The following is a 13888-nucleotide window of genomic DNA, read 5'->3' on the forward strand; positions in this document are numbered from 1 at the left end:
TCGGCCTGCCAAAGTGCTGGGATTACAGGTGTGTGCCACTGCGCCCGCCTTATGTGTTACTTTTTTTTTTTTTTGAGATGGAGTCTCGCTACGCCGCCCAGGCTGGCGTACAGTGGCATGATCTCGGCTCACTGCAGCATCCGCCTCCCAGGTTCAAAAGATTCTTCTGCCTCAGCCTCCTGAGTAGCTGAGATTATAGGCACATGCCACCAAGCCCAGCTGATTTTTTGTATTTTTAGTAGAGACAGGGTTTCACCATGTTAGCCAGGATGGTTTCGAACTCCTGACCTCGTGATCTGCCCACCTCGGCCTCCCAAAGTGCTGGGATTACAGGTGTGAGCCACCGCACCTGGCCCATGTGTTACTTTTATGATTAAAAAAAGTTATAATGGCTTGTAATCCCAGCACTTTGGGAGGCCAAGGGGGGTGAATCATTTGAGCCCAGGAGTTCAAGTCTAGCCTGGGAAAAATAGTGAGACCCCCCTGTCTCTATAAAATATATACATATATATTATTTAAAAAGTTATAATATCCACACAGGTGAGGATTATACTGTGTAGTAACACAAAACAGACTTTTCTACATTCACTTAATTAAAAAAAAAATTCAAGGCTGGGCGCGGTGGCTCAGGCCTGTAATCCCAACACTTTGGGAGGCCAAGGCGGGCGGATCATGAGGTCAAGAGATCGAGACCATTCTGGCCAACATGGTGAAACCCCATCTCTACTAAAAAAATACAAAAATCAGCTGGGTGTGGTGGTGCGTGCCTGTAGTCCCAGCTACTCGGGAGGCTGAGGCAGGAGAATCGGTTGAACCCAGGAGGCAGAGGTTGCAGTGAGCTGAGATTGTGCCACTGCACTCCAGCCTGGGAAACAGAGTGAGACTCTGTCTCAAAAAAAAAAAAAAAACAAAAGTATGTATATTACTCTGAAAAAGGGTGTGTGGACAGTGACTTGAAAGGGATCATAAACAATAAAAATTACTTCCTTTTAAAGGTCCCTTAATGTTGTTACAGTGGATATGCAATAAATACAAATGGAAGGAAAAAGGGGGGAGAAATTCCTTGGTATTACTGTCATTTTTGTTTTGTTTTTACCTAGCAAGAATATAAACTTATTCTCAAAATCCCACTGAAGCCGTTCACAGTGACAGAGCCGTTTTGAGGGTGCATGACATGGATCAACTAACTACAAGCAACGGGCCAGTGGCCTGATTTGTAAGGCCCACAAACTAAGAATGGTTTTTACATATTTTTTCTTTTTCTTTTGAGAGGGAGTCTTGCTCTGTCGCCCAGTCTGGAGTGCAGTGGCACGATCTCCGCTCACCGCAAGCTCCGCCTCCTGGGTTCACGCCATTGTCCTGCCTCAGCTTCCCTAGTAGCTGGGACTACAGGAACCCACCATCATGCCCGGCTAATTTTTGTATTTTTAGTAGAGATGGGGTTTCACCGTGTTAGCCAGGATGGTCTCGACCTCCTGACTTCGTGATCTGCTGGCCTCGGCCTCCCAAAGTGCTGGGATTACAGGCGTGAGCCACCGCGCCCGCCCAGTTTTTACATCTTTAAAGAAGGGGGTCTGCCTGGGTACGGTGGCTTATGCCTGTAATCCCAGCACTTTGAGAGACCAAGGCAGGTGGAGTACCTGAAGTCAAGAGTTTGAGACCAGCCTGACAACATGGTGAAACCCTGTCTCTACTAAAAAAACACAAAAATTAGCCGGGCATCGTGGTGGGCACCTGTAATCCCAACTACTTAGGATGCTGAGGCAGGAGAATCGCTTGAACCCGTGGGGTGGACGTTGCAGTGAGCTGAGATGGCGCCATTGCACTCCAGCCTGTGTGACAGAGGGAAACTCCTTCTCAAAAAACAAAAAACCAAAACAAAACAAAATGATAAACAAGTGTGTCTGGCTATGTTGCCCTGGCTGGACTGGACTCAAACTCCTGGGCTCAAGAGATCCTCCCATTTCAGCCTCTGGAGTAGTTGCTACTACAGGTTCGCATTATTATGTCGGGTAGTTTTTACATTTTTAAATGGTTACAAAGGACATATAAGTACCCACATAATAATATCCTCCATTTTATCCTCTTAAACCGCAAAGGTTACATTATTTATTATCTGGCTGCTTAAGAAAAAATTGGGGGCCCCTTTCTATTCCTTCCCAGACCTCAGCCAGGAAACAAAGCGCCAAGTCCAGGACCTAAACAAGCGCTCAGCCCGGAGAGCCATGACTCCGCCGTGGCCCTGGAGCCTGGGGCTGGCTGCCAGCTCGCCGTCCAGCCCTCCCTGGAGGCAGCGGGTTCTCCTCTTTCCCGGGGGCCGGGCTGAGCGCCCCAGGTGCGGCTGTCTGTGCCCGAGATGCCCCCAAGCCCCTTTCAGAGCGCCCCTGCGGCTCGAGCGGCGGCTCGGCGCGGGCAACCCCAGCGATCGCGCAGGCAGAAGTGCCACACCAGGGCGGCACAGCTCAGCAGGGCCAGGGCAGTGCCCACCCCGACGGCCGCGTGGACCAGAGTGCGGGGGTTGGGCGGCACCGCAAGGCGGCTGCAAGGCCCGAAGGCAGGGATGTCGGCCCCCTCGAGGCCCTCTCCTCCAGCCTGGGGCACGCGGCTTGCCCCGGCCTCGTTAGCGGCCACCACGCAAACGACATAAACGCCCCCTGGCTTCAGCCCCTTCAGTTCGGCTCTGCGGACCGTAGCGTTCAGCGGGGGCCCCTTCTGCGCAGCCTCGCTGCCGTCCCAAAGCAGCAGCCAGTAGTGGAGGACCGGGGAGTAGGGGGCACACCAGTGGACCACTGCGCGGCCCTCTTCAGCCGCAATGCGCACTTCTCCCATGCGCGGCGGGTCGGGCGGCTGGGCAGGGCTGGAGAGTCCTGGGCACAGGCAGGCCGCCGGCCCGGCCCTCTGTAGCTCCTTGCAGGGCACCTGCAGGTGTCGGCAGTGGTCGTAGTCGCAGGGGACAGCCGGCAAAGGAGGCCACGCCGTCTCAGTCTCATCTTCCTCCTCTTCTTCAAAGTCTTGAGGGGCCAAGGGCTGAGCACTGGGAACCAAGAAGGTCACGGCCAGGAGCCACAGAAGGCAGGGAGAGCCCAGCATGGAGACTGGAAGGGAAGGGGTGGATAAAGCCTGTTCAGCCCAAAAGCCTGCCATGCCCTCTGCCTGGACAAAATCTCTGGAGACAGGAAAATGCAACTGGGGACCAGAAGAGGAAAGAAGTTGGACACACTCATTTGTCAACCAACTTCTGAGTCCAGGCTGTGTGCTTGGTTTCAGACAAAAAATAAAACATGATCTGACACATGAGACAGATGCATGATCAGCATGTGTTAAGTATTAGAAACAGTTAATGAATAAACAAAGTGCTGAGGGAAAGAAGAGGAAATGATTTACTTAGCCCAGGGAAGAACGGTAGGATATTTACTAGCTGCCACCCCGAGAAAAGATCTAAGCAAAACAAGTAACAAAGCCGGACCCTTAGGCTAATGCCTATAATCCCAACACTTTGGGGAGGTCAAGGCAAGAGGATTGCTTGAGGCCAGGATTCCAAACCAGCTGGGGCAACACAGTGAGACCCCATCTCTACAAAGATTAAAATTTAAAAATTAAATATTAAAAAATTAAAAAACATTAAAAATATACTGCACATGCCTGTGGTCCCAGCTACTCAGGAGGATCACTTGAGCCCAGGAGTTCAAGGCTGCAGTGAACCATGATCGCTCCACAACACTCCAGCCTGGGTGACAGAGTGAGACCTCAACTCAACAAAAACATGTATCCGTCAGTGACACAGGCAAAAACCCAGAAAGGAGACAGAAGTGAGAAAAGAGAACAGAACGGAGAAATATTGTAAGCACAGCTGCTTTTTAAAACAAAAGAGAAAAAAATAGGGACGCTGGAATCCTCCCTCCCCACCTGCTATCTGTGCAAATCTTGTCCAAGGAGTCCTGGCCCCTGCATGTGCCTCCCTCCTCCTCTCTGGCCCATAGCAGCTCCTCACCAGTGGGTAGGCCTTGATGCAGCGGGAATCCACCAGCTAACGTCTGTGGGTGTTGGGCTGAGGGATCCCCAAGATCTCAGGCTGTGCTGTCAGGTTGTATCTTCAAGTTCAATGCTGTTTGGCTGGAAGCTTTTATAACCTTCGACTGTGATGTCACCACCTAGCTCCCCTCCTCCTCCCCCTACCTCCCCGGTGATTGCCAAAAAAGAGGGCTGCTCCCTTCAGAGGGACTGAGTCACGGGGCCAGGGATGGGGAAAGCCACAGGCAAGTTTTAGCTGGAGCCCAGGATGCCTGGGTTCTGGAAGGGGAGTGGAATGTGGAAAGCAGCCAGGAGCTTAGAATCCGAAGGCTGAAGTCATACGAAGGGATGGGGAGGGGAACATAGGAGGCGGCCACCTGGCTGATATTAGAGGAAAACAGCTGCGAACAGCACGGGCCTCAGCTGCAAAATGCTGTTTTGGTAAAAATCATACCACATCCATGGCAGTCATTTCCTGTCTTCTGCCTCCCAATGGACAGAGAAAGGGAGGAAGGGAGGGGTGCAGAGGGGGCCAGAATGATGTCTCCCAGCTCTGCAGACCTGCCCTACACCATCCCCCTCCTGTGGGGGAGATGAAAGTCACATGCAGGGAGTGGGAAGGGGCCAGGATAGCTTCTCCCTCCTTGGACTTCCTAGGCTTATGAATGGAAACATCTGTGCTTAAAATAGCCCAGGTCTGGAGGCCTTCCCCTTGACAAGAAGACCTCCCCTCTAATGGCGGAAAGTGAGAGATGCCTGGGGGACACAGGGTTTTCAAATGGCCCTGAACTCATTTCAGAGTCAAGGAAGAAGCTGACACAAAATAGTTTATTGAAGGAAAAACAAGGGGAGAGGAGTCAGGGGGAAAATGCTGGAATGTGAGGAGTCTGCCCCTTTTCTTCAGGAACTAGAGCATGTGGGGCGCTGTCGGAGAGCACCCCCAGCGGGTTCAGAGCTGCCCAGAGTCTCTAGGGCAGGGGCAGAAGCAGGAGCAGGAGCAGGAGCAGGAGCAGGAGCAGGAGCAGGAGCAGGCAGGTTGGCCTCCGTCAGCAGAGCTGCATCTTCCCAGGAGCCTGAACCTGGGCCAGGAAAGGGAAAAACAAAATCTCAAATGGGATATTAGATTAACTGGGGGCCCCACCCAGGTCATGCTGCAGGACGCCCCTCACCATCACTGGCCTCAGGCTCTAGCTCCTCTTCTCCGCTCAGGGGCTGCTGATCTGGTTTCTCCTCCTCGGACAGCTGACCCTCTGCAGCCAAAAAGGGGAACGCAGGGGTTAGACCCAGACACTGAAGGAGAAAGCCAAGGAGTCAGGAAGGAGAGTGTGGCGGCTGCGCCATACCTGTCCCTGAGGGATCTTCAGGGCTCTCACCATCCTCTGTAACATCTGATTGCGGAGTTGACTCCTCCTGGCCTTCAGGCGCTGCACCTCCAAAGCGGAAGAGGACAGGTTAGGGTTAGGGTGGCTGTGCCTGGACGGCAGTGCCAACCTCACCTTCCTCGCCTTTCCTTTGACCCTTGTCTCAGTCAGTGATACCCTAAGCCTCATACTGGATGAAGCAGGGACTCCCTCTGGCCCAGCCCAGCTCAGCTCAACTTAGCCCACCTCAACGGCTCCCCAGCCAACACCTTTACCTGGCTGATGAGCAGAGATCCTTCGTTGGACTTCCTTCCGGGAATTGTCTCTTTTTCGGATGTTAACCTGTGGAGGAAAAACTACTGAGCAGCCAGGACTGACTTCCCTCACTAACAATCAGGGCCCTCATGTCCTAACCCCCAACATACCCCTGACCACCCACAAAGATCAAAGGGACAAAAGGGGGTCCTTGCCCCTTTCAACCTGCAAAGAGAAGCGGTGTCGGGGCCAGATGCCCCCCCACACCCACTGCATGTAGCTGAACAGCACGATGACGCTGAGGAAGGTGAAGTTGCTGGCGACACCTATGAAGGCGCAGGTCATCGGGAAGTTGTACAGCAGGTATCTGAGGCAGGAAGTAGGGACAAGAAGGGAGTAGCAGTTACCAGAGAGCACCAGCCTTCTCGTGTCCCAGAAATAATTTCTAGGGCAATTCAAGTGAGTTTGGTTACAGCCAGCTCTGCCGCCCCTGCCTCCCACCCACACAGTTCCCAGAACCTGCTATACCAGGTTCTAACAAAGGCCAAGGACCTTCGGAAGTCTCCTGTGGGAGGGCCATAGGGTACAGCCTCAATGTTGTCTGTCTCTCAAGAGTCACCCCAACTCTTGCTGAGCCAATGGTTCAAGACAGTAGCTCTCAACTCTGTCAGCCCATCAGCCTTCCTCGGGGTGCTTTAAAAAATTCTGCTCACAGGCCGGACGCGGTGGCTCACGCCTGTAATCCTAGCACTTTGGGAGGCCAAGGCGGGCGGATCACAAGGTCAGGAGATTGAGACCATCCTGGCTAACACGGTGAAACCCCATCTCTACTAAAAATACAAAAAAAATTAGCCAGGTGTGGTGGCGGGCGCCTGTAATCCCAGCTACTCAGGAGGCTGAGGCAGGAGAATGGCGTGAACCTGGGAGGCAGAGCTTGCAGTGAGCCGAGGTGGCGCCACTGCACTCCAGCCTGGGCAACAGAGCAAGACTCTCTCTCAAAAAAAAAAAAAAAAAAAAATCTGCTCACTTGGGTGGAGCCCTCAGTCCTGGATTTCTGGGTGGATGGCAGGGCGGAGGGAAGATGAACAGGGATGATGGAGGGTTGTGGGGGCAAAAAACAAAAATTAAAAATTCTGATGCCTAGACAAAAGTTCCCCAGGGAGCTGATAGGTCAATATGTGGCAGCTTTGAGACCCGCTGGCCTATGTGAAACCCAACTCAGCTCTGCTCTGTAAACCCATTACCTCTGCTTGGGACCCTCTTGGTGGAAGGTTAGCTCCCGTGAGAGTTGCCCAAGGTTCACTCCAGTTGGCCCCTCACCTGAGCCCAGTGAAGTGCGCGTGGATGCGGAGGTAGGCTCCATACAGCTGGATGCGCTTGCTGTGGATCTCAATGATCGCTCCAGTGGTCGGCACATACTGTGAGGGGGTGGGGTGAGGGCGGCGTCAGGCCAGGGCCCTGCTGCTAGCACTCTTACCCGCCCCATCTGAGCCCCACTTCCAGCCTCTCAGTTGTGATGTCTCCTGAGCCTGGAGGCTCCTCAGGTAGAAGCCTGGGCTAATGGGAGGGGCTATCTCCTAGTCACAGAGCTCGTTCACCTCACTCACCGAGTTCTCTCTATAGTCTGCGTAGAGTTCCACCTCCAGCAGCTGCTTCTGCTCTGCAAAGCCAAACAGCAGGAGGCTAGAGAAGACCAGCGTGTCCAGCATCTGGAGCAGGTCTGAGCGGTAATGCAGCATCACCTGCCGGGGGTAGGAAGCAGAGGCTGGGGACACGTGCATGCCAGATCCCCATGACACTACCTACCCCTCAACCACCTCTGAGTAGTCTATGAAGGCAGCTTCTTCCTCAGGTCCCTGGCTCCCTCACCTTCACTTCCTACCCCTCAGTCTTCATCCAACCATTCCAACTGCTTGAGTACCTCTCTCCCTACTCAACCACACTCTATTATAGAGCAAAGGCCCCTCCTTCCAAGAAACCTTCCTAGATTAAGCCCAACACTGTCTCTGATCTGCCTTTCCCACCAAGTAGTTCTGTAATCCAGTATGGGATCTAAGTCCCACGCACAATGTGAAGCTTTCCCCCCACCATGTAGACATCAGGAATTTGCTTCATGATGAGGTTGTGTTGTTAATTAATGGAAGAATGGAGTCTTAACATTTATTAGGCCAGGTGTGGCGGCTCACACCTGTAATTGCAGCACTTTGGGAGGCTGAGGTGGTTGAATCATTTGAGATCAGGAGTTCGAGGCCAGCCTGGTCAACATGGTGAAACCCCACCTCTACTAAAAATACAAAAATTAGCCAGGTGTGGTGGTGAGCACCTGTAGTCCCAGCTACTTGAGAAGCTGAGGCAGGAGAATCGCTTGAACCCAGGAGGTGGAGGTCGCAGTGAGCCGAGATCACACCACTGCACTCCAGCCTGGGCGACAGAGCGAGATCTCTGTCTCAAAAACAAAAAAAACATTAAACAGCCACTATGTCCTAATAGGAATTTTACATTTCCCCATTGAATCCAAACTAGTCTTGCTATGAGGTAGTTACTATTATACCCATTTTATAATACTTTATACCCAAGAAGTCAGGTGACCCACAGCTAGCTTGTTTCTGAATGAGGACACAAGCCCATGTCTGTCTAGCTCTAAAGCCTGTTTTCTGAGAGCAGCTCCACTCTTCACACTTAATCCCAAAGCTGGGCGTGCTCATGAGATACCTGGGGTGTTTGGCAAAGGTTTCTGCTTTCATAAGCTGATTCCTTTTTTTTTTTTAAGACAAAGTTTTGCTCTTGTTGCCCAGGCTGGAATGCAGTGGCATGATCTCGGCTCACTACAACCTCTGCCTCCCGGGTTTAAGCAATTCTCCTGCCTCAGCTTCCTGAGTAGCTGGGATTACAGGCATGCACCACCACGCCAGCTAATTTTGTATTTTCAGTAGAGACGGGATTTCTCCATGTTGGTCAGGCTGGTCTCAAACTCTGGACCTCAGGTGATCTACCCGCCTCGGCTTCCCAAAGTGTTGGGATTACAGACGTGAGCCACTGCGCCCGGCCTTGATTCCTTTCTTTATCCTAATATGTCTGTGACCTCAAAGCCAAGGGTTTTTTCTCCTGCAGAATCCCTACCCAGACATTTTTTTTTTTTTTTTTTCTTTTTTTGAGACGGTCTTGCTCTGTTGCCCAGGAGGGAGAACAGTGGTGCAATCTTGGCTCACTGCAGACTCAACCTCCCAGGTTCAAGCGATCCTCCCACCTCAGCCTCTAGAGTAGCTGGGACTACAGCCGTGTGCCACCATGCCCAGCTAATTTTTTAAACTTTTTTTGGTAGAGATGGGTTTCGCCATGTTGCCCAGGCTGGTCTTGAACTCCGGGGCTCAAGCGATCTGCCTGCCTCGGCTTCCCAAACTGCTGGGGTTATAGGCCTGAGCCACCACACCCGGCCCCCTACCCATTCTGATCCTGCCATCTTCCTCCACGCCTTCTCAGACAGGCCACGAACACTTACCGAACGCGAAGAAGTGGAGATGATTCGGCCACCTCTGGTGTAGCAGGAAATGGTGACCAAGAACATACCCAAATCTTGATTCACAGGGGACTCTGGCAGCTCAAGCTCTAAGGTAACACGATACGGCTGTCCATACATCAGCACCTGCAGAAGGTAGCCCCCATTTCTTTTAAAAAAATTTTTGTGGAAAATGTACCGTCCCTATTCCACCTCCCTCTTAGGCCCCCAACACCCCCAAATACTCGGCCACAACCCTCTTGGGTAGCCTAACAGGCCTTTCAATCTGTCATCCCAAGAAGGTGCTGCCCCCTTCTGGTGGCTGGAGCCTCTCACGTCCAGGTCTTGGGTATCCTGTTGGCTCTCCTGAATCAGACTGGCTACCCTATTCCCAGAAAGGCTGTGTTACGTTTCTTTTCCAAAAGTGAACCGTCATGTTGCCAACTGGGCCATCTGTGACTCTGGCCTATGGACCGGTGAGGTTGTCCCCAGGGCCCAACCTGCCCTCTCTTACATTATTAATTAATCAAGCACTGACAGTGCTCAGTCTCCCCAGCCAGCTCTGGCACAGTCATCCTCGCTCCAGATCATCTTTCTGCCATTCTAGGTCCCTTATCTTGGTTCTGTTGGTAGCACCCCAAGACTCAGAGTAGGAAGGCTTCTTCACAGGGATCACCCTCAAGAGGTTAAAGATTTGCCACCAAACATGCCCTAGTTTTTCCTATTTCTATATTCTTCTAATCCATTTTTTTTTTTTTTTTTTTTTTTTTGAGACGGAGTCTTGCTCTGTCGCCCAGGCTGGAGTGCAGTGGCGCAATCTCGGCTCACTGCAAGCTCCGCCTCCCGGGTTCACACCATTCTCCTGCCTCAGCCTCCCTGAGTAGCTGGGACTACAGGCGCCCGCCACCACGCCCGTCTAATTTTTTTGTATTTTTTAGTAGAGACGGGGTTTCACTGTGGTCTTGATCTCCTGACCTTGTGATCCGCCCGCCTCGGCCTCCCAAAGTGCTGGGATTACAAGCGTGAGCCACCGTGCCCCGCCCTAACCCCTTTATTGATTCATATCTGGCAACAAGGCCCTCACACAGTAGTATATAAAAATTATAGGAGTGAGGGTAAAGCTTCTGTTTTTAATCAGAGGTAATGGATTAAAAAAAAAAAAAAAAGGTTAGCCAGGTGCGGTGGCTCATGCCTGTAATCCCAGCACTTTGGGAGGCCAAGGCAGGTGGATCACCTGAGGTCAGGAGTTCGAGACCAGCCTGGCCAACATGGTGAAACCTGCCTCTACTAAAAATACAAAAATTAGCTGGGCATGGTGGCAGGCACCTGTAATCTCAGCCACTCAAGAGGCTGAGGCAAGAAAGTCGCTTGAACCCTGGAGGCAGAGATTGCAGTGAGCCGAGATCGTGCCATTGCACTGCAGCCTGGGCGACAAGAGCAAAACTCTGTCTCAAAAAAAAAAAAAAAAAAAAAAAAAACAAGTTGGAAAATACTGCCCTAGCCCATAGTGAACTACCTCCAAAACGTGGGTTCAGCCTTGGGGGTGCTTTCAGTGTTTATCACTAAGGCAATGGTTGAAACCACTGATAAGGGCCTTTCTTTGTACCTTCTTATTGCCAGTCAGAACTATGTGTTGGCCGGGCGCAGTTGGCTCATGCCTGTAATCTCAGCACTTTGGGAGGCTGAGACGAGTGTATCACAAGGTCAGGAGTTCAAGACCAACCTGGCCAAGATGGTGAAACTCTGTCTCTACTAAAAATACAAAAATTTGCCGGGCGTGGTAGCAGGCACCTGTAATCCCAGCTACTTGGGAGGCTGAGGCAGAGAACTGCTTGAACCTGGGAGGCGGAGGTTGCAGTGAACAGAGATCCCACCACTGCACTCCAGCCTGGGTGACAGTGCAAGATTCCGTCTAAAAAAAACAACAACAAAAAAAACTATCTGTTGAAGAAAATGGATTCCATGAGATTCCTACCCCCTGTACAGACCAGATGATTAAGCCAGTTGCTTCATAAACTTTTTTTTTTTTTTTTTTTGTGAAGACAAGGTCTTGCTGTGTCACAGGCTGGAAGGCAGTGGCATGATCATGGCTCACTGTGCCTGGAACTTCTGGGCTCAATCTATCCTCCTGCCTCTGCCTCCTAAGTACCTGGAACCATAGGGACTATAGGCACACGCAATCACACCCAGCTAAAATTTTTTTTTTTTTTTTTTTTTGGAGAGACAGGGGTCTTGCTTTGTTGCTCAGCCTATGAATTCTTCCCCTCAACCACTCCCCCAGTCTATTAATTCTTTTCTTTTTTGAGACAGGATCTCGCTCTTGTCACCAAGGCTGGAGTGCAGTGGTGTGATCACAGCTCACTGAAGCCTCAACCTCCTGGGCTCAATTGATCTTCCTGCCTCAGCCTCCTGAGTAGCTGGAACTACAGCAGGTGCCAACACACTCAGCTAATTTTTTATTTTTTTGTAGAGACGGGGTCTCATTATGTTGCCCAAGCTGGTCTTGAACTGCTGGACTCAAGCAGTCCTGCCTTGGCCTCCCAAAGTGCTGGGATTATAGGTGTGAGCCACTGCCCTTGGCCCAAATTCTTTGAAACATTAAAATAGGTAGTTCTCTTAGCCAGGTGTGGTGGTACATGCCTGCAGTCCCAGCTGCTGAGGAGATTGAGGCAGGAGGATCCCTTGAGCCCAGGAGTTTGAGGCTACAGTGAGCTATGATTGGGCCACTACACTCCAACCGGGTTGACAGAATGAGACCCCAACTAAGAAAAAAAAAAAAATTAATCTCCTCCAAAGGGATCCACAGAATTTAATACTAAAACCTTGTGAATAAATCCATGCCGGCCGGGCGCAGTGGCTCACGCCTGTAATCCCAACACTCTGGGAGGTCAGGAGGTCGAGACCATCCTGGCTAACACGGTGAAACCGCGTCTCTACTAAAAATACAAAAAAATTAGCCAGGAATGGTGGCGGGCGCCTGTTGTCCCGGCTACTTGGGAGGCTGAGGCAGGAGAATGGCATGAACCCGGGAGGCAGAGCTTGCAGTGAGCCAAGATTGCGTCACTGCACTCCAGCCTGGGCAACCCCATCTCAAAAAAAAAAAAAAAAAAAAAATTCCATGCCTTTGTCCACATTTGCCTGCTTGATGGGCAGATTCTCCCCCTTCTCTAACATTCCCATGTAATATTCACCCTTCCTTAAAAGATCCGCTTTGGGCCGGGCACAGTGGCTCATGCCTGTAATCCCAGCACTTTGGGAGGCCGAGGCGGGTTGATCACCAGGACAGAAGTTCGAGACCAGCCTGGCCAACGTGGTGAAACCCCATCTCTACTAAAAAAAAAAAATACAAAAATTAGCTGGACGTGGTGGCATGCGCCTGTAATCTCAGCTACTCAGAAGGCTGAGGCAAAAGAATCACTTGAAGCCAGGAGGCAGGGGTTGCAGTGAGGCAAGATCACACCAGTGCACTCCAGCCTGGGCAACAGAGAGAGACTCCATATCAAAAAAGAAAAAAAAAAAGATCCGCTTTGAACATCACCATCCCCATGGTCTTAGACTATCCCAGACAACACTGATCTAATTCTTCACAAATTCTTCTGGATTGCAGAATCCACATCCTTTTTTTTTTTTCTTCTTTTTTTTTTTTGAGACAAGAGTCTTACTCTGTCGCCCAGGCTGGAGTACAGTGGCATGATGTTGGCTCACTGTGACCTCTGCCTCCTGGGTTCAAGTGATTCTCCTGTCTCAGCCTCCCAAGTAGCTGGGACTACAGGCACACGCCACCACGCCTGGCTAATTTTTGTATTTTAAGTAGAGACGGGGTTTCACCATATTGGTCAGGCTGGTCTCGAACCCTGACCTCAGGTGATCCACCCGCCTCAGCCTCCCAAAGTGCTGGGATTACAGGCATGAGCCACCGTGCCTGGCCAGAATCCACATCTTATAGTTTACTACTTAAATGTGTGCAAACATATGCAATGTATAGTTTTCCATCAACGCTGTGAGCTCATTGAGAGTAGCGACCACATCTACTTCTAGCAAGCCATTACACATAGTGGACAGATTATTTCATTCATTAATTTTAAAATGTTCATTGTCAACAAACAAAATGTTCAACCTCTTCTAATTATCAGGGACATGGGCTGAATTTGCTCTCATCCTCCTTTTATTCCTCCCTCCCTCATGTGACAGCCTCACACCTGATCGTTTCAGGCTCCCTCCCTTGGCTCCCTGCCTTCCCATTATGATCTCTGCAATGGGCCACAAAACTGTATGCACCATCCCAGGTTCTGTGGCTTTCTCATTTCTTCTCAATAAAGTCATTTATTATTATTTATTTATTTATTTATTCATTCATTTTGAGATGGAGTCTTGCTCTGTCGCCAGGCTGGAGTGCAGTGGCTCGATCTCAGCTCACTGCAACCTCCGCCTCCTGGGTTCAAGTGATTCTCCTGCCACAGCCTCCCGAGTAGCTGGGATTACAGGTGTGCACCACCATGCCCAGCTAATTTTTGTATTTTTAGTAGAGACGGGGTTTTACCATGTTGGCCAAGATGGTATCGATCTCTTGACCTCATGATCCGCCCGCCTCGGCCTTCCAAAGTATTGGGATTACAGGCGTCAGCCACCACGCTTGGCCCCTATTTTTTTTCTTGCTCTGTAGCCCAGGCTGGAGTGCAGTGGCACGATCTTGGCTCACTGTAAGCTCCGTTTCCCAGGTTCATGCCATTCTCCTGCCTCAGCCTCCCAAGTAGCTGGGACTACA

At 51.0% G+C, this 13888-nt stretch overlaps 2 protein-coding genes across 13 annotated transcripts in view; both read right to left on the reverse strand.

Annotated features, from left to right (window-relative positions):
- Positions 1 to 885: 885 nt before the first annotated feature.
- Positions 886 to 4125, reverse strand: LRRN4CL (LRRN4 C-terminal like). Its single transcript, XM_055291755.2, has 2 exons — positions 3992 to 4125; positions 886 to 3095 (listed from the first exon to the last, which is right to left on the reverse strand). Exon 2 carries the CDS (start codon positions 3088 to 3090, stop codon positions 2374 to 2376), a length of 717 nt encoding a protein of 238 aa, XP_055147730.1. The 5' UTR covers positions 3091 to 3095; positions 3992 to 4125; the 3' UTR covers positions 886 to 2373.
- A 695-nt stretch (positions 4126 to 4820) lies between these two features.
- The window catches only part of BSCL2 (BSCL2 lipid droplet biogenesis associated, seipin), a 22323-nt gene continuing 13255 nt past the window's right edge, over positions 4821 to 13888 (reverse strand). For 7 of the 12 annotated variants that reach the window (XM_063642175.1, XM_063642170.1, XM_063642172.1 and 4 more), the window contains 8 exons: positions 9127 to 9270; positions 7235 to 7369; positions 6948 to 7045; positions 5853 to 5994; positions 5648 to 5714; positions 5355 to 5435; positions 5181 to 5261; positions 4821 to 5090 (listed from right to left, as the gene is read on the reverse strand). In XM_063642175.1, the coding sequence (XP_063498245.1) occupies positions 4912 to 5090; positions 5181 to 5261; positions 5355 to 5435; positions 5648 to 5714; positions 5853 to 5994; positions 6948 to 7045; positions 7235 to 7369; positions 9127 to 9270 (927 nt within the window). In that variant the 3' untranslated portion in view covers positions 4821 to 4911. Of the gene's footprint in view, positions 5091 to 5180; positions 5262 to 5354; positions 5442 to 5647; positions 5715 to 5852; positions 5995 to 6947; positions 7046 to 7234; positions 7370 to 9126; positions 9271 to 13888 lie in introns of all 12 variants that reach the window. The other 5 variants (XM_055290239.2, XM_063642163.1, XM_055290327.2 and 2 more) reach the window with 1 other exon arrangement.

Source organism: Symphalangus syndactylus, chromosome 1 (genome assembly GCF_028878055.3).
Source record: "Symphalangus syndactylus isolate Jambi chromosome 1, NHGRI_mSymSyn1-v2.1_pri, whole genome shotgun sequence".
Taxonomy (NCBI): domain Eukaryota; kingdom Metazoa; phylum Chordata; class Mammalia; order Primates; family Hylobatidae; genus Symphalangus; species Symphalangus syndactylus.

Bases quoted from the DNA above. Each gene is read 5' to 3' on its own strand.
- LRRN4CL (XM_055291755.2), bottom strand. From the start codon at position 3,090: ATGCTGGGCTCTCCCTGCCTTCTGTGGCTCCTGGCCGTGACCTTCTTG.